Source organism: Canis lupus, chromosome 23 (genome assembly GCF_048164855.1).
Source record: "Canis lupus baileyi chromosome 23, mCanLup2.hap1, whole genome shotgun sequence".
Taxonomy (NCBI): domain Eukaryota; kingdom Metazoa; phylum Chordata; class Mammalia; order Carnivora; family Canidae; genus Canis; species Canis lupus.
The window spans coordinates 10,502,891-10,527,293 of NC_132860.1; the positions used below are offsets into that span (position 1 = coordinate 10,502,891).

The following is a 24,403-nucleotide window of genomic DNA, read 5'->3' on the forward strand; positions in this document are numbered from 1 at the left end:
CAGCATCTCCCTGGGCCCCCAGGCTCCACACCTCGAGACTGAGTGCGGGGTCCGGGGTTGCCCACGGAACTAAGGAAGCAGTCTGACTGAATCAGGAATCATCGCTACAGGGGGCGGAGGTGAAAGGTCAGATCGACATGCCTCTAAGAGGTTTCCTACCTGCTCTGTTAATTTCTAAAATTTCTTCCTGGGCCAGCGGGCATGTGTCACTCTGAGTACTGTGGTGTGGAGAGTTTACGACAGATTTACAATAATTGGGAGATCCCAGCTGCGGTGGCCGTGGAATATGCTTCTTTTTTTTCTTTGGTAGTTTCTGCTTAGCCATGGCTAAGGAGTAATACATCCCAAAATTGTTCACGATGACGGGCACAGGCATGGCGATGGTCAGCACGCCCGCCAGCGCACACAGTGCTCCCACCAGCATGCCGGACCACGTCTGCGGGTACATGTCTCCGTAGCCCAGCGTCGTCATGGTGACCACGGCCCACCAGAAGCCAATGGGGATGTTCTTAAAGTGGGTGTGCTCACTGGCGCTGGGGTCATTGGGCTGGGCCCCTATCCTCTCGGCATAGTAGATCATGGTTGCGAAGATCAGGACGCCCAGGGCCAGGAAGATGATAAGCAGCAAGAACTCATTGGTGCTGGCACGGAGGGTGTGGCCCAGAACCCGCAGGCCCACGAAGTGGCGGGTCAGCTTGAAGATGCGCAGGATGCGCACAAAGCGGACGACGCGCAGGAAGCCCAGGACGTCCTTGGCAGCCTTAGAGGACAGCCCGCTTAGGCCCACCTCCAGGTAGAAGGGGAGGATGGCCACAAAGTCAATGATGTTGAGCGAGTTCTTGATGAACTCTACCTTGTTGGGGCAGAAGACGACACGCATGAGAAACTCGAAGGTAAACCAGACCACGCAGACGCCCTCGATGTAGGTGAGGAAGGCCTCCGTCTCCGCTTCCCGGTAGTAGCGCACTTGCGTGCCATTCCGAACGTTCTCGATCTCGGTCTTGTTCACAATAGGGTTGAAGCGCTCGTGGGTCTCCAGGCAGAAGGTGGTGATGGAGACCAGGATGAAGAAGAGGGAGGCAAAGGCCACATACTGCGGAGGAGAAACACAGTGTCAGAGGGAGGCCCTCCCACCCAGTGCAAAGAAACCCAGGGTACCTTTGCGTTGGGTCTGGTCAGAGGCCAGGCCAGGGGAAGATGCCTGCTCAGCGTCCCCTCCAACCTGGGCCAAACGGACAGGCCACCTTTCCGTCCTCAGAGCACTGACTAAGAGGCTCAGGGAGGTGAGAAGTTGTGGCAGAGATTGCTTTATTTTCACAAATGCCTCTCCTTTCCTACTGAACGTGCTGCTCGACTCCATTTGCAGGCTTCCTTGGGGTTAGCTGGGGTCCCGTGACTGAGTTCACGGCCAGTGGACAGGGCATGAAAGGGGTGTGCGCTGGTGACAGGCCTGGCTCTTAGAACCGCTCTACTCAGTCTTCCAAGCCCTTTCCTCCCCCAGCTGCCAGTTACATGCTGACGCCCTAGGGCCCAGGGCGCCCACCAGGACATAGCCTCGGTCCCTGTAAAGGAAGATGTCCACTAAATACCTGAGTGGAAAACCAACTACTACTGTGTTAAGCCGCTGTGGTTTGGTGGGTGTGTGGGGGGAGGATTTCGCAAAGCACGTAGCCCACCCTGAGCATAAAACTGCACTAGCCTGTTGGGGCTGAAGGTGGCAAAGGAATGAGAAGGGGCAGTGATGGTGGAATCTGGCCCCTCCCAGGCCACATGGCCCAGGCCTCCTCCTTCCTACCGCAGTCCATTAGCCTTTCTTTTCAGGAATGTATACCTCATTGATGGGGGCTCTTTAGGGTGCTCTTGAATCTAGAACTGCAAAAGATAGATATCTGCCCCACGGCCTTAGACGGTTTTTACACTCCATCTCTCCGTCCTCCTAGGAACTTCCACCACCAGCTTGGACGTGAGTTCCCCGTGCCTGGAAGTGCTGAGATAGAGGCTACATGGTCATTCGGCAGCAAAACTGTGCTGCGGGTTCAAGCAGCAGGAGAGTTGGACCAGGGGTCCTCAAAGGCCGCATACACCACAGGGTCTGCTTCTCTCCTGCTGCCTGCCAGCCCCAGGGTAGGGGAGTGGGTGGGGCGGAGGAGGGAGTTGCTGGGTGCTGGGGCTTTCCAAACATATATGGGTGCCTCCTCCTCTCAGACCCTACCAGTGAGAAAGAAATGGCTGGGATGACCCAGCCTGTCCAGAACCACCTGCTCTGGCCCTGAGCCCCTGGAGAAAGGTTCAGGAGCTCCTTTGCTTTGCTTTGGTGGCCTCATCTGATGACCCTGGGCTTCTCTGGCCCCCCGCAGACATGGATACCTGAGCAAAGAGAATCCAGCGCTATCAGCTCAGACTGAATTCCAGGCAAGGCCTCTCCTTACAGCCTCCAGCTGGGTCCCCCGGAGCTCTGGAGAAGCCCCGCCAGTTGGTTCTCCTCCAGGAGCCCAGCTGGGCATCCCCGCCTGCATGTTCCCACAGTTCCCTTCCCCTCTGGGGTCCTTTCTCCCAGGCTGCACAAGACAATGTCCGGAGCAAGGACACCTTCTGGAAGAAGCCCCGGGCTACAGTCTGGAGTGGGTGGCACCTGTGTTCTCCAGAGTTGCCCTCACAGATCTTCAAGAAGTGCCAAGGCCCCGCCCTGTGCCCACGACAAGAGGCAGCCACGCTGCTTCTAGCAACTCTGTAGTCTGCACAGATGCACCTCCCCACCTTGTGGTCATAGTAGGTGGCGGGGGTGGGGAGGCAGCACGGGAAGTCCAGGAACAGCCCTGTCTGGGTTGACCACAGCCACGGGACCTGGCACCTAACCCGGCATGGATCTAGAAACCAAGAACTATGTGGACCTTTCAAGGAACTCTCTGGGTTGGAGGAAGGGGCAAAGGAAGGGGAAGGGACAAAGACTGCATTTCAGAATGTCAGAGTAAGAGAAGTCTGTAGACATTCTCTGGTCCAAGACGGGAAGCCTCAGGCCCCCAAACAGGAAGCCGTTTCCCTGAGCCATGCATCATGGTATGCTCTGAGTCCTGCTGGTTGTAGAGCATTGCACAATTTTTAAAAATGTTATCCTAGACTACTATCAAGTATGATCCTTGTGCGTCCTTCCTTCCATCCACTGATCGATCTCTCCTGTCACTCATCTATCCTTCCTCCTTTCCCTCCTCCCTCCCTCCTTTCCTTCCCTTCCTTCCTTCCACCTGCCTGCTCATCCAGCCATCCAGCCATCCAGCCACCCATCCAGCCATCCAGCCATCCAGCCCCCCTCCAACCATCCGGCCATCCAGCCATCCATCCTTCCATCCACCCTTTCTTCCTTCCACTCTTTACCAGGCGCTAGGTTATGGCCAGCAGAGTGGAATAAACCTCAGCCTTGGGGAGCTCCCTGCCCAGCTGAGGGTAAAGGACACACATGAAGACAAGTACAATGCAATGAACTGAAAAGATAAGCTCCCTCAGCCCTGTCTTGAAGTAGGTGGGGTTTGGACAAGCTCGGGCAGGGTAGGGACTAAGCCAGGGCTTCCCACTCCAGAAACAGCTCTCTAAGGGTCCAGAGAGTGCACAGCTGGGTCACCATGGAAGTGGACCAGGAAAGCAAAGTGGAAGCAACTCCAAGAGGCCACTACCTCTGACCACAGTTCATCTAGCTCCAGAGCTCCTTTCATCACCAGAGTTGCCGAAGCCCCTGGAGCTAAAGACACATTCCCAAATGCTGGGTATTTGCCTGCAGATTTCCTCTGGGGGTCTCCCCGTCTTAGAGTCTGACATTCACCAGATCCCAAAGGGCAGGTCATGCCCCTTTGTGAGAGAGGAGAAGAATATGTACCCCATGCGTGTCCGAGAAACGCTGAGAGGCAGGGCCCACTGCATCGCTGGGCCCCCCATTCCTGGCCAGGGGCAGAAGCATGAGGCACCTCCCCTCCTCACTGCCCCACCAGCCATGGCATCCCTTTCCTAAGGCCTCTCCCATCTATCCTCCTCTGTCCCCTCTGCTTACATGTGACCCCGTCTCAATAGCACCACTGCCATCAAAGCTAAGCAGGTTTAGGCTCAGAGTCTCAGCCGCCGTCCCACAGCTACCAGAGGGAGCAACCCGATGGCACCTCTGAGCATGCTGCGCACAGAGAAAAGCCCTGACACAGGAAACTCTCTGCACCTGGCCTCACTGACCTCCCAGGGCTCTCTCCCTACACACACCCAACGTTCTTGCCACCCGCAACCCTCTGCTACTTCTGACCTTCTCCGTGTCTCCCCCACCTCCACGTCTTTGTACCTCTGGAAAAATCCATTCATCCTTGAGTGCCCCACTAAGTAGCTCTACTCCTGGGGCCCCTTCTCCAGGTGAGGCTCCTCCTGGAGCTGAGGCCCTAACGAGGCAGCAAATGAAGGGACCCTCCCCAAGGAGTCTCTAAATTCACCTCCAGGGAGGCAGCACACCTGTCTCCAACCCTGGCTCATTAGTGCGTGGGGAGGCTCACAGAAACAGCCCAACACGGCACTCACGTCCCAGGTGCCCCCACAGGCCCGCAGAGCTCTCATCCCGCTTGACCCTCTCACAGGAATAGTCCCGATGGGAAAACTGAGGCCCTGGAAGAGGGAGGGGCTGATAAAATTAGGGTAGAAAAAAATATTGCTTCTCAGCAATCAATGGACATCCTGTGTGGATGCCTACTGCTCCGGGCCCCGGCACCCAGGGAGGTGGCGGCGTTGGGGTGGTGGCAGCCCAGCCCAGAGCCAAGTGCCAGGACTCCTTTCCCAGGAGGAAGCAAGGGAGGTAGGAACCAGGCCTGCTGCCCTGCCCAGGCTTCCTGGGCGCCTGCCTTCATGGCCCCTGCTGCAGGCAGGCACAGGCAGGGCCCCGGCAACACCCAGGCCCAAGTGGGCCCTTGGGAGGGCTGAGGAGGGCTGAGGAGGGCTGCGGAGGCAGGCGCCCCTGGGGTGCTCAGACTGCCACACTCTCCTATGCCCAGGGACCAGCAGGCCAGCCAGAGCACGCACCCAAAGCAAGAGCTCACATCCAGCCGAACCCCAGCTCCCTCCCGTCCACCATCACAGAAGCTGACACTGGAAGGACAGAGGAGGAAGCTACCAGAGCTAAGGTCCCACTCTGCGCCTTCAGTCCTCTCACTGACCTAGTGAGACAGGTGGTCCTACCCCGTTGTGCCAAAAAGGACACCCAGGGACAGGGAGGTCAGGGACTGCACCAAGGCTTCAGAGCTCGTGAGGACGCTGTGGCTGGGACTCCAAGTGCATCTAGCTCTAGAACCTAAACTCCTTCTGCCTGCAGACTTGCCAAAGACACTGGGTAACTGGCCCCGACTGTCTGGATGCCTCCGTCTCGGAGCTTGGCACCCACAGCTCAGACTCCCTGAGAGCAGGGTATGCCCACCCCGCCCCCGGGAGGGAGAGAACTAGGGTGCCTGACCCCACAGGCTGGAGCCCAGCCCCGCCTGAACTGTTTCTGGGCTACAGCCCTGGACTGGAGGGGCTGCAGCCCACGTGAGCTGCCGCCTGCCGATGCCTGGCCCCCCGGAGACCACAGACCCACGACTACCCGGGTACAACACCTCGGCCCTTACCTCATGCACACGCTGTCCGTGTAGCCACACAGACCACAGCCTGGTGTCCCGACCACCGTGCACAGATGACACGGGCCGTGGTCCCCGGTGCACACCCCGCAGCCCCACGGCACTCGGGCACCCACACTCGGAGCCCGCAGGTGATGCGGCGGCCGTCACCACCCAGCACGCTCACTACCCGCACCACGGCACCCAGGCACTGGCGCCCAGCTGGGCCCTCTTCTGCCCATCTCCCCCCACCCCAAGGTGGGGCTGACTCAGCGTCTGTCTCTCCCACAGGACAGCAGCTCCAGCCCCTCGCCTCCGCCTCCTCAGCCTTCCCCGAGGGCCTCAGCTGCCTCCCGTGCCAGCGCCTGGACCTCCAGCCCCTCCACCTGCCCCTCAGCCACCCGCTTCCTGACTTCGGGCCCCCACCCCGACCCTGCCCCACCGGGCCTTGTCTCCTTCCCCAGCCCACCCGCAGCAGCCTCGCCCCCCACACCCAGGATCTAGGCCGCAGGAAGGCCAGTGTAAGGCCTGGGCTGTCTCCTGGGCCGCTGGTTTGCTTGTTGAGGAGAAAAGGGGGCACAAAGGGAGTTTTGCTTGGCGGCCCAGGGACAGCTGTCACCTAGCCTGGTCACCTCAGAGGCCACCCAGGGAAATTTCGAGACAACACAGGCAAGATCGCCTGATAATGCAGCATAAACCCAAGCTGGTAGTCCTGGCTCCCCCCGCCCCCCCTGCCCAGAACCAAATCACAAACTGTGAAAGACCCACCAATTGTGTTCTAGAAAGTGGTAGTCATGGCAACAGAACGAGGCATCCCATTTCTATGGTAACCAGGGTGGTGAGGCTGTTGGCTGTAAAGTCAGACAAACCTACTAAAGATCTGTTGACTTAAGAAGATGTTTTATAAATCACCAAGTTATTTTTATTGTAACCCCACCCCTGAAACCATAAATCAGAAGAGCAATTTACTATCTATTAAAATGACCAATATGCGCTATGACTTTCACTTATAAATTATGTATGCCACAGTCATCTGTCGAAAATCGTGCTCGCCTTTCAGAATTGTTCAGGGGTTCGCGGCGGGGGATCCGCGTTCTTGCAGGCAGTCTGGCGTTCCGGAAGCAGGCGATGGTTGTAACGTGGGGCGGGGACCACCATCCTGGCCTGGCGCTCTCGCGCTGTGTGACCTTGGCAGGTCACCTGCTCTGGGCCTCACGTTCATCACTGGGACACTGCGGGGTGGACCTGGTCCTTCCCGAGGATTCCAAGACCAGCAGGGCTGCAGGCGGTGGGGCTGATCACAGGAGCCCTGGCTGCTGTCCAGGCCCCGAGCCCCCGGAGGCTTCAGGTCGGGTTTTTCGCCTAATTAAATCCGCCCAGCGGGGTATACAGCGTTTGAGTTAATCCGTGCGGAGTCAGTGATGCAGAGCAGGCGGGATGGCCAATTGGCCTAAATAAATTGTCAGTCGAGTGGAGTTTGGAAACTGAATTACCCTCGTCTGGACTTCCTCGGGCTGGGCAGGCCCGCAGGGTGCTGGGCCGGCCGAGGGCTGCAAGGGGGTGACTGGGGAGGGCGCTCTTTGGGGTCCAGTCCCTTTGTGATCCATCAGTAAATGGGGGGGCCCTGAGCAGTCCGTCCCGGCATCCGGGTCCTCCTCCCTCGGCACCCAGCTCAGGGAGCAGGGGGTGGGAGAGCTCCCCGTGATGCAACATGGAGGGTGTGAGTGGAAGTGTGTGAGAGTTTGTGCAGGGAACATTACGGGGGCGAGTGGGCACCTGTTTGCGGGAGAATTCTCAGGGGAGGGGAGAGGCTGTGTAAATGCGAGTAGATGTATACACGGTGAAGATGTGTCACCGGTTTATGCGACCTGATTCCACACGTGTGCGAAAGGCTCGTGTAAATGACCATCGTGTATAGTGTATGTGGTTCGTACAGGTGATAGAAGTGTGTGCGTGTGCACAAGTGGGTATGTGTGCATCAGGACACACATGAGGTGTGGTGTGTGCTTGTATGTGCATAAGGACACGTATGGGGTGTGATGTGTATGTGTTTGTGGGTAAGGACACGTACGGGACAGTGTGCGACGGGGCATGTAGGAGGGAATCAGGGTCTGGCGAGGCGCTCCGGACATGAGACCCAGCCCAGGGCCATGATCCTTTCCCAATGCAGAGACGGTCATTCACACACTAGCCTGGGGGGTGTGCTCCTTTCTCTGGAACTGTCTCTGAGACAGAGAGGAGAGAAAGCGCAAACATAGGGAAGAGGCCACTGAGCCAGCCCAGGAGGGCCACAGGGGGCCAGGGCTGTGTTCAGATCAGAACCCCCTCATCCTGCCGCACCGACCCTCTCAGCCCTAACCCAGCCTGGCAGTGACCAGGCCTCCAGACTTCCGGAGCCACCCTTCACTGAATTCACTCATGACCCTAGACCTAGGCCATACCTAGAAAGGGCTGCCCCGACAGCTAGGCTGGCAACCTGAGGTGACAGAGGTTCCTGTGGTGCTTTCATTTCAGGATGCACAGTTTTTCACATTTTGGAGATGAAAATATGTCATAAAATGTACACATCCTTAAAATAGTATGCGTTAGCACATCCCCAAGTGTGCTATTATTTAACTCATGTCATGTCTTAGATCGAGGGTACCTTGGACGTGTGGAACGTGTTCCCCGGAACACCAGGGAAGAGGAGGCCCTCAAGGGGGCCTGGGCTAAAAGGGAAAGGATCTGCCCAAGGTCACAGAGCTCTCAAGGTAGAGCGGAAATGAGAGTGTCAGTGCTGGGCTGCAGCCTGGAGCTTTCATCATCACGGCCTCCGAGCCTTTGCCTGAAACGCCCTGCCCAGGCCTCTCTGCTCTCCAGCCCTGCCTGCCTCCCAGACCCCAGCTTGAAAAGAGGCAGTGGCCGGAGCAGAAAGGACAGGATCTTGAAGTCAGGATCAACCTGAGTTTGAGGCCTGGCTTGGCTGGTGACCTTGGACAAGACACTGCCCCTTTCTGAACCTTCATTCTTGGATAGGAGGGGGTAGGAGGACATTCCCTGCCCCCCAAGGAGGGTGTTGTGATGAAGAAATAAAATTATACAGAAAGCAAGAAGGAGGTGTTCAAAGACATCGCCACAGTCCCCACATACATCCTCCTCCTCTGGCCCTCGTGGGCCCTCCTGCCCTGGACCCATCACAACCGAGTGCTAAGGATCAGAGCATCTCAGACGTAGAAAAATGAAGAACCTTTCAGTCATGACACAGGAACCACAAAGTTGGGAAACTGAGGTGGACACGCCCCCACATCTCAGAACAGCACCACAGGCCTCAGAGAGCCGCCCGTGTGGCATGCGTGAGGCTGGGTGCATGCTCCTATGCAGGCCTGGCTGAGCACCACCGTGACCAGTCCGCCCAACTAGGGCCAGCCCTGGCCCTGTGCTTCCTGAGAGACAGCCCCCGGGAGAAGTTTCTGGATTTAGCACCAAGGAGCACTTACTTGGTGGTGGCCAAACCCAGACCCTTGGAAGGGAAGATGGGAAGGCAGGAAGTACGAAGCCCTCCCTGGAGGAGTTCGGTGGGGCACGAAGGGGCCAGGAGTGACCTGAGGCCCGCCTGATGGAGGGGATGGTGGCTGCGGGGGAGAGTGACTCAGTGGAGACACGAATGCAGAGTCCTTGGCCCCAGGCCCAGAGACGGGTTCAGTAGTTGTAGGTGGGAACAGAAATCGACTTGTAACTTGTGTCCTCCATGGCCCTCATGCCGCCAGCCCCATCCTCACATCTGGGGTCCGTGAGGCCAGATGAGACCCAAGCGCCAGGCAGCTCGATGCACAATGAAACCCGTGAGCCCGAGACCACGCCAGACACTGGGAAGCAGGTCACATGGCAGAAAGAGAAGAGCCCCGTGCTTAGCTTCACGGACCTGAGTTCGAGTCCCAGCTCTCCCGCGAGCTCTATGACTGCAGCAGGCAAGTGACCTCTGGGAAAGGCAGTCCCGTCATTTTTAAAGCGAGGGTGATCACAATAATAATAGCACGTCCCGGGCAGATGCTACGGGGGTTCTGGAGGAAAAGCCCAGGTGACTAGGAGTTCCCCAAATCCAAGGCAGACTTCTGGGGTAGGGAGAAACCTCAAGACTGCCAGTTCCTTTGCACGCTGGTATTCCAGGAGTTGGGCCAAGGCTTCCTTCCACAAAAATCTAAACACAGCATTTTCCCCCCGAATTACTGGGGGCTGGTAGTTGCAAAGAACAGCAGCAACAGCTAAAGGGAGAAATGTGTTTAATTTCGGGGATTTTTTTTCCCTAATTTTTTTCTGCTCCTGCTACCACTTGCCTGCTAACAGACCAGGAGCAAATGACAGCCTCATGAGAGCCAAGGGCATGGCCTTGGGCCCACTTCCCAGCACCGCAGACCAAGGCAAAGCCGTGTCCAAGACCCCACACTACAGCCTCCCGCTGGTGAGGGACGTTCCTCAGGGTAATGGTGACTTAGCATGCCCACTTCCACATGGTTATCCACGTGAGCCCCTGCCGGGGCTGGGAGCCAGTGAGGCTGGGTGGGAAAGGGTACCCAAGGGCACACGGTGAGTGGGTGGGAGCCAGAGCTCCTGGCTTTCCGGCCTGACTCTGGTAATAAGGTGGAGGCCGACGATGGCAGCCTCCAGGTCTTGAGGAGGCCCTACCTCTTGTGCTCTCCATGCATCGGGTCATTTAAACCTCACGCCAATCTAGAAGTAAGTTCTATCATTATCACTTTTCAGACAAGGGGTCTAAGGTTTGCAGAGTCCTCAGTGGCACCATCAGCCCTACCCGGCTTCAAAGCCCCACACTGCAGGCCTCCCGGAGGCCCCCCATAAGCAGCCAGGCAGGGTATCCACGGTGCCAGTCGGCCTAGCTGCACCCTGAGAGCCAGACCTGGCTGCTCCGGCTTGGTTTTGCCCTTAGTCAGCGCCAGGGAGGCACACAGGCCTGCGTGCCGAGGGGAGTGGAGCCGTGCTGTCCCCGAGTGCCCCAAGAGTCCCCCATGCCAGGAAGGCTGACTGTCAGGGCCCCAGAAGGTCCCATCGGGAGTTGACACCCCACCTATTCCTGTGACCCTCCAGGGGACCACCCATTAGCATGTTCAACCTGGGGAAATACCAGTATGCCACGTAGGAAATGGTTCTATTTCAGGACTTAGAACTGTGTTTCACCGTGTGTCCCTGCCGCACGTGCCCCTCATAGATAGCTCCTCTTGGCTCTGACTGCCGGGGAGCTCAGCCACATTGGGTGCTCAGTTCAGAACCAAATCTTTCACTTGGGTGTGGGGTGTGGCTTTCTTCAATGTATGATACTACTTCCGTGTTTTCCTTTCTTCTTTATTTCTTTTTTTTTTTTTTTTTTTTTTTTTTTTTTTAAATTTTGTTGTTGTTGTTGTTTTTAAACAGTGGGTTTATTTATGTTTTTAATTTATTCATGATAGGCACACAGTGAGAGAGAAAGAGGCAGAGACACAGGCAGAGGGAGAAGCAGGCTCCATGCACCGGGAGCCCGACGTGGGATTCGATCCCGGGTCTCCAGGATCGCGCCCTGGGCCAAAGGCAGGCGCCAAACCGCTGCGCCACCCAGGGATCCCCTCCTTTCTTCTTTATTTCTAAGGATTCTGTTGTAGGTGCGTCTCATGTGCCTCAAACCTTTTGGTGCCACAGACTGGAATAAGAAATATGTGACCAAGGCTCCCAGATAAGGAAGGGAGTAGGAAGGCACCCTATATAGGATAGAGAGGCCTCCCGTGGGGGCAGCTCAGTAACCCCTCTGCAGTGACCGCCAGTGATGGGGGCCTCCCAAGGCCACTCACTCATCCTGTCTTTGGGCAGCTCTAGAGACATGCATTTATTCTGTGTTTAAGTCAGCCTCCCTGCCTTTCTCCCAGCAATCCCAGTTCTGCCCTCTGCGGTCAACAGGACACACGTGCTCCTCTTCCCTGTGACAGCCTTGCCCACACTTGCAGATGGGCCTCAAAACCCACCTCTGAGCCATCCCTCCGGCAGGCCGGGCTTTCCCTGGCCCTCACCACATCCCCTCTCCTGGGCCAGCTCCGCTGTTTCAGAGCCTGATTTGGTTAAGCACTCACCGTGTGTGGCTAAATGGATCATACACGCTTTACCCTTTTGGGTTCCCACAACCACCTCAGTGGAGGGCGGGAGTGTTTGGTTTTGTCGAGGCCCACTGTGCTCTGCTATCAAGTAATAACGATCACCGTTACAAACATGATCTCGGTCATCCTTAAAAACTTCTCCCGAGGGAGATGTCATTACCTCCATATTGCAGACAAGAAAATTGAGGTTCAGAGTGGTTAAGACATGTCCCCAAAACCCCAAACCCACAGTTTGCAAGGGATAGTCAGAATTTGAAACCAGGTCTTTCTGACCCTAAAACCATCACGCTCCAGGGCTTCCATCTATAAATCTCTTTCACATCCATCCCAGTAGCCTCGGAGGAGGACAATAGTCTTCCGTTAGAATGACATTGGGTATTGCTGTCTACACTTTACAACACATCTGCACATTTTGAATCACATATGAATATTACACACACACACACACACACACTCCAATAGCTGGGCCATCAGCAGGACAGTCTTGATTGCCCCCAGTAGACAGATGAGAAAACTGAGTCCCCAGCTCCATGGTATACCCACTAGGAATCTAATGGGAAATTGCCCCCTGGGATCCACCTGTGTTTTTGCTTCGACTTAGTGGTCCCGATTCCCAACAGGGTATGCATGTGTGTATCCATACATATGTGTTGGGGGGAGGGGAATAAAAAGATGGCCCCAAGAGGGACAGCTCAGGGAGGGCGGTAGATGCAGTGCAAGTGGGACCACAGGTCACTGCCCACCTGCTCTCTCTCCAATGGAATATGTATGCCTTATCCCAGGTCTGTGCAGGGCACCGAGCACAGAGTGAGCAAAAACAGTCATAACCTCTGGCAGGGGAGGCTGACATTTATCCTATAACCATACAAGCAAATATGTAGCTATCTGAAGTGACAAGGGCTTTGAGGGGGAAGCACAAGGCATTTAATGGGCCTTTAACAACAAGTCTTGGGGTTATAGTGGTTTCCAGGAGGAAGTGACAAGTGTGCAGAGGTTAGAAGGATGGGTAAGAATACACTAGGGGAATACAGGTCGTAAGGAAGAGCATTTTAGGCAGAAAGAACAGGAACACTTCCCAGTCCTCATGTCCCTTGACCATCAGCAGCATCTGAGACAGCTGGTCACCCCCTCCTTTTTGTCACACTCCCAGGTTCCCACAGTCTCTTGATTTTCTTCCTACTTCACTGACTGCTCCTTCTTGATGTCCTTTGCCAACCTCTTCTCCCTGCCTCAAACTATTGGGGTGCCCCAGAACCTTAGTCTTCTCCATCTGCGTTCATCCCCTTAGCGATTCACCTAGTTTCCAGGCTTAAGTACCATGGCCTATTCAAATATCACTGGACACTCCTAAACGTCTACCTGCAGCTCAGCCCTCCTCCTGAACTCAGGACTTCAGTGTCCAACTCCTCAGCATCTCCAGGTGGAGGTCTGGTAGCACCATCTCCAACTCAACGCGCCACCTGGGGTCCCGCGCTGCCCCCACTGCCCACTGCCTCTCCATCGCACGAGACGGCAACTCCATCCTTCTGGATGCTCTTGCCCCAGACCGTGACACCTCACATTTCATCTGTAAGGAAAGCCCGCTGGCTAAGCTTGAAACAAATCCAGAGTGAGCACTTGCCCAGCACCACCCTTCCTACCTCTGTCCCAGCCACGGTCAGTCGTTTCCCCTGGGTTATGGTAAGATCCCCTTAACCGGTCTCCCAGCTGCCACTATTCCTGGGGCTCGAGAACTATTTTCAACTGAGCAGCGTGATGATCCTTTTAGCATCTAAATCTGCTTGTGTCATTTCTCTGCTCAAAACCCCTGCACAGGCTCCCCATCTCTCTCAGAGGAGAAGCCAAGGTCCTCACGTTCCATGCAGCCCCTACGTGATATGTCCTGCCCTGCCCCTCCTAGCTCCTCTCCTGCTGCTGTCCCCTTCGCTCGTTTCAGCCACACCCGCCTCCTCAAACATGTTCCTCCAACATGCCAGACATACGCCTGCCTTCGGGCCCCCGCACTGGCTGTTCCCCCCGTCCAGACGCCCTTCCCCAGGTATCCTCAGAGCTCATTCCCTCGGGATCTCCTGGGGCTTACTCAAAGCCAGCACCCCCACTGATCTGAGCTTCCTCCCTCTACCTCCCCTCACAGCACAGACCATGTTGGAGCACTGACTTCCCCAGCTTTACTGAGGTATAATTTACATCCAGTCACATTCAGCCAGTCCAAGCGTCCAGCCGGTTGAGCGTTGGTACTTCACGCTACCTGATTTACTTCCTTCTGGTCTTTATTGTTGGTCTCTCTTCTGCCTTAGAATGCAAGTTCGATGAAGTGGCTGGATCTGGGGATTGGGGTTGGCCCTGCCATCAGGCCCAGCCACATGCCACACACCAGTAGGGAAAGAGGGGCCGCTTTTTCGGGGACCAGGAGCACAGTTTTCCTTCTATGGGGAGGTCATGGATATAGATCCTATATATGCTGGTCTCCATCCTTCTATCTATGCAATGGGCACAGCAAAGTTGGCCCCTTCCACCTCCTTAGGAAGTGACCCCTCCTGTGGTGCCCGCCTCCCTTCATCTGTATGGGCAGTGTGCACAGTCACTGATGCGCCCATGCAGCATCTGCATCTACCCCGGCAATGTACACAGACACTGATTTCAGAGTCGTGTTTACACCGGCATGGACCACACTTCCAGCAGATCTATGTGTATGCTGGTAAAAGGATAATCTTTGTCTATGCATCTGTGACTCATCTGGTCACTAATCATCCACCTCCATCCTCAGCAGCTTAATCTCCACAGAGATTATTTGTCGTGCTGGCAATGGGCACCATGATTGAGAACAGATTCAGGTCTACACTGGCAATACTCATTGACAGCAGATACGTGCCTATCCTGGCTGCAGGCACAACCATGTCCGTCTTTCGACAATGGGCAAAATCAGTAAAGACCCGAGTCCCCACTGGCCTCGAACATGTGTGACTGAAGGAGAGTGGACACGAGGGCAAGAAGGTTCCTGTTCAGGGGGGCTGGTCTGGCTGAAGACACTCATGGTGGAGCGCAACAGCCTGAGGCCTGCCCAGGGGGCATGACTGGCGAGGGGGTGCGGAATTCAAAACCTGCGTGCCAGCACTGGAGTGTGGCAGTTGGAATCCGGGATGCGTGGCAAGGAGATGAGACCTTGTCTATTCCCAGCGCCTTGAGATCACTCAAGGTGAGGAGAGACTCAGGCTGTGTGACTCCCGGTGCCACCCGCCCCCTCCCCACCCCACGCCTGGGGCCAGGCCCAGCCAGCCTGGGCTTAAAAAAAGCACCAGGAAATGTCACTTTCTTTTTGAGGAGGTGCGATGGGAGGAGATGGCCCAGGCGGTTTAGCTGCCGGCCTATTCAAGGGCTGGGAATGGTGACAGCACCCTTAAAGCCTTAAGCTTGCTTCCTACCTCCTTCCCAGGCTGGACAGAATTGCCACCCCTTCCCTGCAAACAGAGCCCCGCCTACTGCCAGTCCAGGGCCCCAGCCTGCCTGATGGCCCGATGGCCCAGCCGGGCCCTGGCTGGTGCTGCAGGACAATTGTCCAAGCGGGACCAGGCACTGCCCCCGGTGGGGCCACTTCCCCATCTGCAAAACGGGCAGGGGGTGCGCCCAGACAGCCTGGAAGTCCTCCTGTACCTCTAGGATCTCCCTGTTACCCACAGGAGTATCTAGATCCTACTGGAGACACAGCCTGGCCGAGAGACAAGTGAGGGTGGATGCCTTCGCAGAGGAGAAAGCTCCAAGGACATCCAACCATCCATTGATGCAGCTTTCAGTGGTTTGTTCATTCATTCAATCATCAAATATTTACTGAGAGCCTATTATATACCAGGCACTGCTTTTCACAATCACTTCCAGAAACGACAGCTTTAAACAAAGCTCCCAGCACAGAGCTAGGCACAGAGTAGGTACTCAGGAGGGAGGATACAGACATCTACCATGTACAGTCACTTATCCCCAGCCAGACCCATCCTAAGCACTCATATGCACCCCGTCTCACTGACCCCAACCCCAACTCTAGATCTGTACTGTGGTTGCCATCCCAATTTTATGGAGAGGGAAACTGAAGCATGGAGAGGCTAAGTTGCCCATAATCATGAACCTGGGAGGTGATGGGGTTAGAATTGGAAACCCGGCTTTGTCTGACTGCAGAACACATGCTCTCAACCCTTTCCTGGCTCTTCAACAAGCATTTGCTGAATGAAAGCCTGAGTGAGTGAGTGAGACTCTGTGTTGGTGCAAGTACAGGTCCATGCGTGTCCAGGGCCACCGGTATGCATGAGTGTGGGGAGCATGTGCATGCAGATGTTTGTGTGTTTGCATGTGGAGCTTTTTTATGGAAAGCCTTTCCCTTGTTGTCTTGGTCTTGCGTGTGCTGGAGCTATACTTAGCTGCAGCCGTGACTGTAATGAGCGGTTAGCGGCGCACCAGGCACTCTCATTGGGACCTGGTTTCCCAGGGAGATCGCTGGGGCCAGTGTATATGTGGGGGGTGCAGCCTGGTGCTGGGGAATGCTCTGGGCTTTGGGAGGGAGCCTGGAGCTCACAGCTCTGTGCCTTGTGCAAATGAAGGTCCTTAGCTCCAGCTGGAGGAATCTGCTCTAGGCTAGCACCATCCAAGCCTGCCAGGGTCCACTACTGGCCACCCTTGTCTGTGGTCCCTCTGCTAGCCCTTGCTAGGTAGTTAAAATGAAAGCGTTGGAGCTCACGTCTAGAGCCTGGGACTGATGACAAAAAGCAGTGGAGAGGCAGTGCATCTTGGTATACCTGAGCCAGGTGACTCAACAGGGCCCGCTCCTCAGCCAGGAGAGGGGCACTGTCCCCTCGTGCACGTCCTGTCAGAGCTATCAGAGGGGCTTGCTCATGGAGGCTGGGGACCTAGGGCAGACGAGTGGCCTCCCTACCCCAGGACAGATGGAAATCACAGGTATGCTCCGTGCAGCCCTGGGTTCTGAGGCCAACCCCCCACTTGCTGTCTGCCCTCCAGTGGCTACAGGGAGTCTGGAAAACCCTGGATCTTGAGGCTTCCCCTTCACCTGGCTCTGATTGCAACTTCTTTCCAGCCTGTCTTGGGGCTGCTCCATCAGAGCCTCTCACCTTTGAGAGTGGGCTAGTCTCCCAGGCCAGTCCCTGTGCCCAGGCCCAGGCTCCCTCACTCAGCAAACCACCCACCCCTACATCTGCAAACCTACTTTCTCCACTCATGAGCTAGGTTGCTCCACCCTGCCTTCCACATTGATGTCTTCGGCTTCCCAGCCCTCTCCTCTAGGGTGTTTCCATTCAGTGAGAGGTGAGACTTCCTTTCCTGCCGTGAAGCCAAGCAGCTAGAAATGTGTCCATCCATCCTTACAACTGTCCATTTGTTCACTCATACACCAAGGTACCCACCTAGATGGGTGTCCATTCATACATCCTTCCTTCCATCCATTCATCCATATCCAGCCATGGACTCATCTTTTCATCCATTCTTTCATCCACTTGTCCATCACCCATCTGTCCATCCAACCACCTCATTCTTGACCACAGAACCTTAGTATAATAGAGCAGAAAGGAACATGGCACTGCTGTAGTTGGACTGTTCAATTGCCGGAAGAAGACCTGGGGATCTAGTCCTTCCACTACTTGCTAACTGGATGGTCCATATAAACAAATTAATCTCTCTGGGCCAGTTGTTCCTTCCTCAATAAAATGGGGATGCTATCTCATCCTTCTACCTCACAGGGATGTGGTGAACTATGCCACTTTAGCAAAGATTTATTGATTCCATATTATGTAACCAGAACTATCATTCTTTGGCTGGTCCTTATCCTCAAAGAGGCTGCAGCTGAGTTGGGGAGATGTGTAACCTCAATAGGGCAGCTGGGTCAAGGGCAGGCAAAGCTCTCTGGGAGAGGAGACTGTTCGGGAAGGAACAGAACAGGCAAAGGCAGGAGGCAGGGGAGCTACACAGCTAGGTGAATGGTTCACGTACCTGGAGGCCAGGGGTGGGTGGTCTGGAAAGACAGGTTGGGTGGGATTTTCCAAGGGTAGCACAATAGCATTTGGGAAAGACCATGGACATGGAAAGACTCGGCCAGTGGGTACAGACCATGGCGATTCCTTACTCTGAGGCTTTTCCTCAGGTCCCCAAACTGCCAGACAGGAAAAAAATATCTGCTTGGTGACAGCCGGGCCTTGGGAGACACGGTTCCTGCCGCCTAGAAGAGAAGCCAGTGCCTGGCATTTCTGACCTTTGTGCCGCTAAATATATCATTGGTGACAGTGGTTCATGCCCCTGAGGCTGTGGGGCCACGGGACAAAGCTTCCACAGCTTGCTTCCTTGTCCCTGTGGCTCAGCCAGGGCCTCATGATGCCAGCTCCCCCCAGGGCATCCGAACCAAGTAGCCACATACAACCCCTGGTCGGCGTGTCTCGTGTGCTGGGCATGATGCTTCAGGCTTTGCCCTCTGAGACGCATCCCCATTTCGCACAGGAGGGCCCCCTGCCCAAGCCCACACAGGCCCAGCCAGGTCCAAGGCCTGTACTCTCGCCTCCTCCTGTCCCCTCCTCACACTTCCCCTGCCCTTGAGACAGCGGTCTCCTCTGGCACACATGGCCCTGCTTTGAACCATATCTTCTCCCTCACGCATTATCTTTCTGTCCCTGTCTTAGTGGATCCTGCAGCCCCTGAGAAGTAAGTGGCACCACTATGCACAATTCATAGATGAGGAAACTAAGGCCCCCAAAGACAAGCGCCATCCTCCAGGGGTGTGTGCTGGTCAGGCGCCAAGGTGGGAGCTCCCATGGCGATACGGGGAGGAGCACACGGCCCAGGGCCGGCCCTGAGCAGGTGCCAGCCACGTAGGCTGCCAAGAGCCCAGCCCTCATCCCAGGGCTCTGGTGGCTCCAGGTGTCCCAGTGGGTGACCGTGTTCCTCACAGCTGCTAAGAGAGCCCCTGAGGCTGAGCATAAAACATTAATCTCTAAGTGGTAAGATGATGTTGGCCCTGGCGGGAGGCCGTGATCTAAAATCTGTTCACAGTCCTGCCCTGGTGATAAGACACAAGGGAGTCACACTTCCCTGCGCTACCACCCTCATGGGCAGAGAAGATCCCTGGGGAATCACCGAAGCCTCCTGGTGACAGCAACCCCTTCTAGACATTAGTTTCATATTCTCAGAACTCCCCAGTTAAGTGGGAAGGCCAGTGTCTGCAGAGCATCCTAGAAAGACGCCTCGTGTGCCAAGTGGTGGGAATGACAAAGCATGACTCGAACCCCTGTGTTGTGCCACGTACTGTGCTGAAGAGCTTTCTGCACCTTATCTCATCAGGTTCTCATGGGGGGACTTGAAGTGGGAACTCCTGGTATTCCCCCCCTTTACAGCTGAGTTGGCTGAGGCTTACAGAGGTCACACAGCTAATCATCAGTAGAACCAAGTTTGGACCCATAAACACTCCACTAACCATCTTTCTCAGCCCAACTGGGGTGAGAAGTGGGTAAGCCACCCTGGGGGGCTATGTGGATGGAAATTGCTCCCAGAACCTTTGTCTGTAAGGGCCCTTTTCCTCTGGCTCCCGCACCATCTTCTCCCTCAGAGAACAGCTTCCCCCGCAGCCTGGTGGCTGCCCTGTGTGGCCCCACAGACTCCCCCCGGGCACAGCTGGCCTTTAGGGAAAAGACAGAGGCCCCCCATTATGGTGAGGCAAGAGCCTCTTCCCTGAGGCCCCTGAGGCCATGGATGGGGAGTAGAGGGGAGGAAAGAGGACAGCAGTAGAGATAGAAATGTGGCCAAGAGCCAGGCTAGCACACCCAGAGAGCCCATGGGGCAAGACCCTACTGCCAAGAGCCCAGTGGGGCTGTGGGGAGCTCTGCTCGTCTCCTTCTGTCCTACCCCTGTCTCTTGGCTCTCTGAGCCCAGCCCTGGACATTGGCCCAGGCACACATGCCTACTCAGGGCTTTTGCGTATCTCGTTGCCTCTGTTCCCTAGATGTCACAGGTCTCCCTTCCTCCCCTCCTTCAAGTCTTTGTTGAAACATACCTGCTTGGAGGGGCCTTTCCTGCCCCACTAGTCGAAGTCCTCACCCCCAGCACTCCTCGGGCCCGACCCTCCATCACATACCTCACCACACTCCTCACCACCTGACACACTATATATTCATGTATCCGTTTGTTTCTTTCTCTTCTCACTGCACTAGAATGTAGGTTCTTGAGGGCAGGAATGTTTGACTGATTTGTTCTTTGCTCTATTCCCAGCTTCTAGAACAGTGCCTGCCACCTAGTAAGCGGACACTCAATAAATATTTGTTGAATGAACAGATGCACAAGTGAAAGCTCACGAGCAGCCCCTGGCCAGAACCCCACAGACCGTCTTCAGGTGCAGAGTAGGGCTGTAGGGAAAGAAGTCTCTTCCTGCTCGATGAATGGAGAAGTGAAGAGGTAAGGGGGGGCACATCATGAGCAGGCGGCCAGGGGCTTGTGGGCAGGAGCAGAGCCAGAGAGAGGCAGGAACAGGGCTGCCAGGCTAGTAAGGGGAAGGTCTGGACCCGGTCAGGGTAGAAGGGGCATCCAAGGCCGTGCCCAGGCTCGAGAAAGCTCCCTTTGGCTGCTGTGGCCCAGACCGAAGCCACATGTGAGTCCAGGCCCAGTGAAGCTCCTGAGGCCCCCTGAGCTCAGCTGTCTGGGGCTGCCCCGGCTAATATTAGCTCGTCCCCACCCGGCCTGGCGTCGGCCTGGCGGGGCAGGCCAGCCCCGGACTGGGCACCGCCCATTGGCACCGGCGGGAGCCCCAGGCCCCAGCAGCATCTAGGGTCGGCCTGGCCCTTGCTGCCCATGCTCGCTGTGCCTGCAAAGTAAGGCATTTGGAGGCCCCTGGCCACCAGCCCCCTCCACACTGGTACTCTTGCCAGCATCTCAGGTCCCCGTGCTTGGTTCCCCATCAGACACCAACGGCTCCCCTTGCCTCTCTACCCTGCCGGCAGAACTTTCCATCCTCCATCTCCCTCGTTCCCCACTACACCTGGAGAGGGGGCCAGAGCAGGGACCAGTGCCACATGACAAACAATGGGGAGACCGAGGTCCCCAGGAGGCCACGATCTGCCCGGGACGTGCAGCAGACTTGCAGCACAAAGCAAGATAGAAGCCAGGCCCGTCGGGATGACACCCCTGAAGCCTGGCCCCTGGGAGACAGACTGTACTAGCCAGGGCCCCCAGGGCCAAGGTAGGCATGGTGACCCCTGGAGAGTTATTTGAAAGGAGAGTCAGTTGCTGAAAGAAGGAAGCAGCCAGTGAACAGCTGATGGATCTTCTAGAGCCAAGCGCCAGTAAAAAGACAATAATGGAACCTACGATAATTAAGCACTTATTATGTTTCGGGTTCTGGACTAAGTGCTTAACACATTCAAGCCTCTCGACTTCCCTATGAGTCAGGTGCTATTAATATCCCTCTCGAGGTACAGACAGGTTAGGGCATTTGTCCAAGGTCACACAGCTGGGAAGTGGTGGGGCCGGGACTCGAATGCAGGCCTCCTGGCTCAAGAGGCCACGCTCCGAGGAGAGAACTGGACTCCGGGTCACATTGCCGAGTGGGGCCTCGAGGCCCACCCACTTCCAGCTGAACACATGACTGGGGCTCCCAGCAGGGGAACCGAGGACAGAAAGCATCCTAGGCTTGCCGGGGGAAGAGTCTGTGTTGACAGCCAGTAACTAACAGAGGGAAGGGGATGACGGAAGGGACGGGGAAGAGAAGGAGGTGGATGGGGAAGTAGATGCGGAGGGAGAGGGAGGGAGAGAAAGCCGGGCTGGCTTACAGGAGGACGAGAAGTGAGACTTGGGCATGTGGCCCGACCACCTGGACCTGCAAACACTGTCCCTGCCACATCTCCATCCTTGTGTGACAGCTCGTGTGTCCTGGTTTGGGAAAATAGTTCCTTAGCCTCTGAGCTCCAGTCGTGGGGAGTGGGCCAGGGGCTCACCGGGCCGAGGCAGAGTGAAGGAGGACTTAGGACCTGGCATGGGAAGAGCCTCGTCTGGCCCTGAGTGGTGACAGTGGCAGGTGGGACCTGCCCTGACTGGTGTTGGCCTCCCCCCACCGCCAGCCCTGACCAGGACACTCCAACACTCTTAGCCCGGCCTCAGCCCCTGCCTCTCCACCACTGCTCGGGGCTCAGGGATGGAGGGACGTGTTCCTGGGTGAGGCAAGGAAGAAGGGGGTCAGCCAGTAACAGGCTCAAAGGGGCGGTGCCAATGTCTGACCTAGGTCTTAAACTCTGGCCTCCGTATCCAATCCTCTAGAGAAATATTTATTCTGCACCCACTACGTGCCAGGTCCTGTTCTAGCGTCTTCTAGTGAAAGACACTGACAAACAAGGTAAATAAGTAAAACACAGTTAGATGGTGTTAATGCAAAGGGGGAAACGGGAGAGCATGAAATGAGCTGAATGACCTCCAGGTCCAGACCTGAAGCAGGTGAGGGAGAGAGTATGTGGGGGGGAAAGTGCTCCAGGTGGAGGGAACAGCAAGAGGAAGGGTCCTGAGGCAGAAGCACGAGCACTGCGCTGGTGGAAAACCAAGGAGGCCAGAATGGGGAGGAGGGGGAGAGAGAAGGAGAGCAGAAGGGGAGATGGTAGGCGCAAGGCGCTCGTGTGGAGCCCTAGAACCCTCAGAAGGACGTGGGCTTCTCCCTGGGTGAGACGGGAAGCCAGAGTTCGCAGAGCATAGAGGTGCCTTGGTCTGACCAGCATTTCACCCCGGATGGCCCTGGCTGCGTGCGGAGAAGGAGCTGGAGGGGAGGACAGTTGATGGTAGGCCAGGGGCCTAGTGGTGGAGGTGATATGACGCAGTTGGGTTCCGGGGCGCCTTCAACATGGAAAGAGCGGGATTTGCTGATGCCTGAGAGAAAGGAAGGAATCAAGGATGGTGCCAAGGGTTTGGGTCTGAGGATTGACGGATGCAGTTGCCACTTACTGACCTGGGGACTCATCCCCAGGCCCATCACCCTGTGCCAACGTCTTGGGCACAAGGAAAGATCAGAATCACCCCCCTTGAAGCTCTGCCAACCTGCACACACCCATTCAGGCTTCTCTGTGCCCTGATGCTTCCCCTCAACTGGGAATGGCTGCCCGCCTCAGCACTTCTCAGAATCGAATGTGCATATGATTCATCTGGGGATCTTGTTAAAATGAAGGTTCTGAATCAGCAGGTCTCTCCGGTGGGGCCTGAACCTCTTCACATCTACCGAGTGCCCAGGTGATGTTGCTGCTGTTGGTCAGAGGACCGCGCCAAGCAGCCAGAGCCCCTGTGTCCCGGCCCCCGGTGCGGATTCTCCCTTGCTGAGCATTCGCACCCCCTGAGAGTGGAGCGAGCACCCTGAGCACCCCTGCTCCCAGATCTAGGAATCAAATTCTCAAGGGACAGAGCCCAGGGGCCTGACCTTTTGGAAGCAGCCCAGGTAATGTGAGAGTCAGCCGTGGGTGGGAATCCTCCTGCAGCCCCCAGAGCGAGCACTGGATACCCCAGCCCCACCCCACCCCGCCCCATCCAGCACTGAGGGAGCTCGCTGCAACCACCTCCACAGCGCCCCTTCACCATCGAAGTTAGCCTCCCTGCCCTGCCCCAGCCCCTACAGGCTGGCTTAGCTGCTCCTCTCTGGGTGCACCTCTCTGCAACTCCCAGAGGGCAGACAGCCAAGAAAACGACCTGGAGAAGAGGGCAAACAGGTGCCACCTGCTGGGCCTGAGCAAGCAAACTCTGAAGAGGTGGTACCCACAGGTTTATGCCCGAGTGGCCTGGTGAGCCAACGATGGTTCACAGTGGTCACAGTGGCAACTCCAGGCAGGGCATGATTACTATGCCTTGAATGAATGAATGAATGAATGAATCAATGAATCAATGAATCAATGAATCAATGAACTAACGAATGAACGAGAGCAGGTTGAGAAAGCCTGAATGAATGTAGGAAGAAGCCCTTCAGCACCCTGCCCCTGGGCTCCTGTCTGCTTGGTGTCAGGGGCCTTGGCAGGAGAGCTCAAATGCAACCTAGAGAGGGGCTGGCCTGGTGACGTGGGAGGAGAGCTAGGGAAGGACTAGCTTGGCCCCCGCGGTGACTCTGGGAAGCCAAAGTCCAGAATTCTTTGACTCCTGGAATGTCAGACCTGGGAAGGGACTTGGTGGTCATTTGGAATGACCTCTGTATTTCACGGAGGCAAAATCTGTAGCTTGAGGGGATGGTGGGATTTGCCCGAGGGAGCCCAGGTTGTCTTCATGGCCCGGCTACAGATCTTGCTCTGGCTCAGTTGCCTGATGCCCACAACTGGGGTCTTGTCTGTGGCCTCATCTCTCCATGCACCTGGGCTGGTCCTTGATCCAGAGGGCCTGCCTGTCCCCAGCCACAGGCCTCCGAAAGCGACCTGCTGATCTCCAGCTCAAATCGTGCAAGCCTGGTGACTCCATGCCCCGCCCAGACCCTTCACTCCCAAAAGTGGTCAGCTAGGGCAGGAGCAGCCAGGGTAAGCCTTAGGGGCCTTGTAGGGTGGGTTTTCACATTCAGCAAATCTAGAAGGGATACTGCGAGAGGGAAATAGATGAGCAAAAAACCCAAAGGTTGGAATGAGGGCTGAAGATGAGGAGGCTGGGGAGGAGCCTGGCAGAAAGGAACAGCTCATGGCCAGGTTCCAGAGCAGAAGGCCT

The 24,403-nt window shown here is 56.2% G+C and overlaps 1 protein-coding gene across 8 annotated transcripts in view; it reads right to left on the minus strand.

Moving 5' to 3' along the window:
- Window positions 1-24,403, minus strand: part of KCNC1 (potassium voltage-gated channel subfamily C member 1) — a 43,638-nt gene that overhangs the window by 10,927 nt on the left and 8,308 nt on the right. For all 8 annotated transcript variants that reach the window (XR_012015506.1, XR_012015504.1, XR_012015505.1 and 5 more), the window contains exon 2: window positions 160-1,093. Coding sequence is in view for 4 of the 8 variants with exons in the window: in XM_072793873.1 (XP_072649974.1) it covers window positions 160-1,093 (934 nt within the window). In the remaining 4 variants the exon portion in view is untranslated. The remainder of the gene's footprint in view (window positions 1-159; window positions 1,094-24,403) is intronic.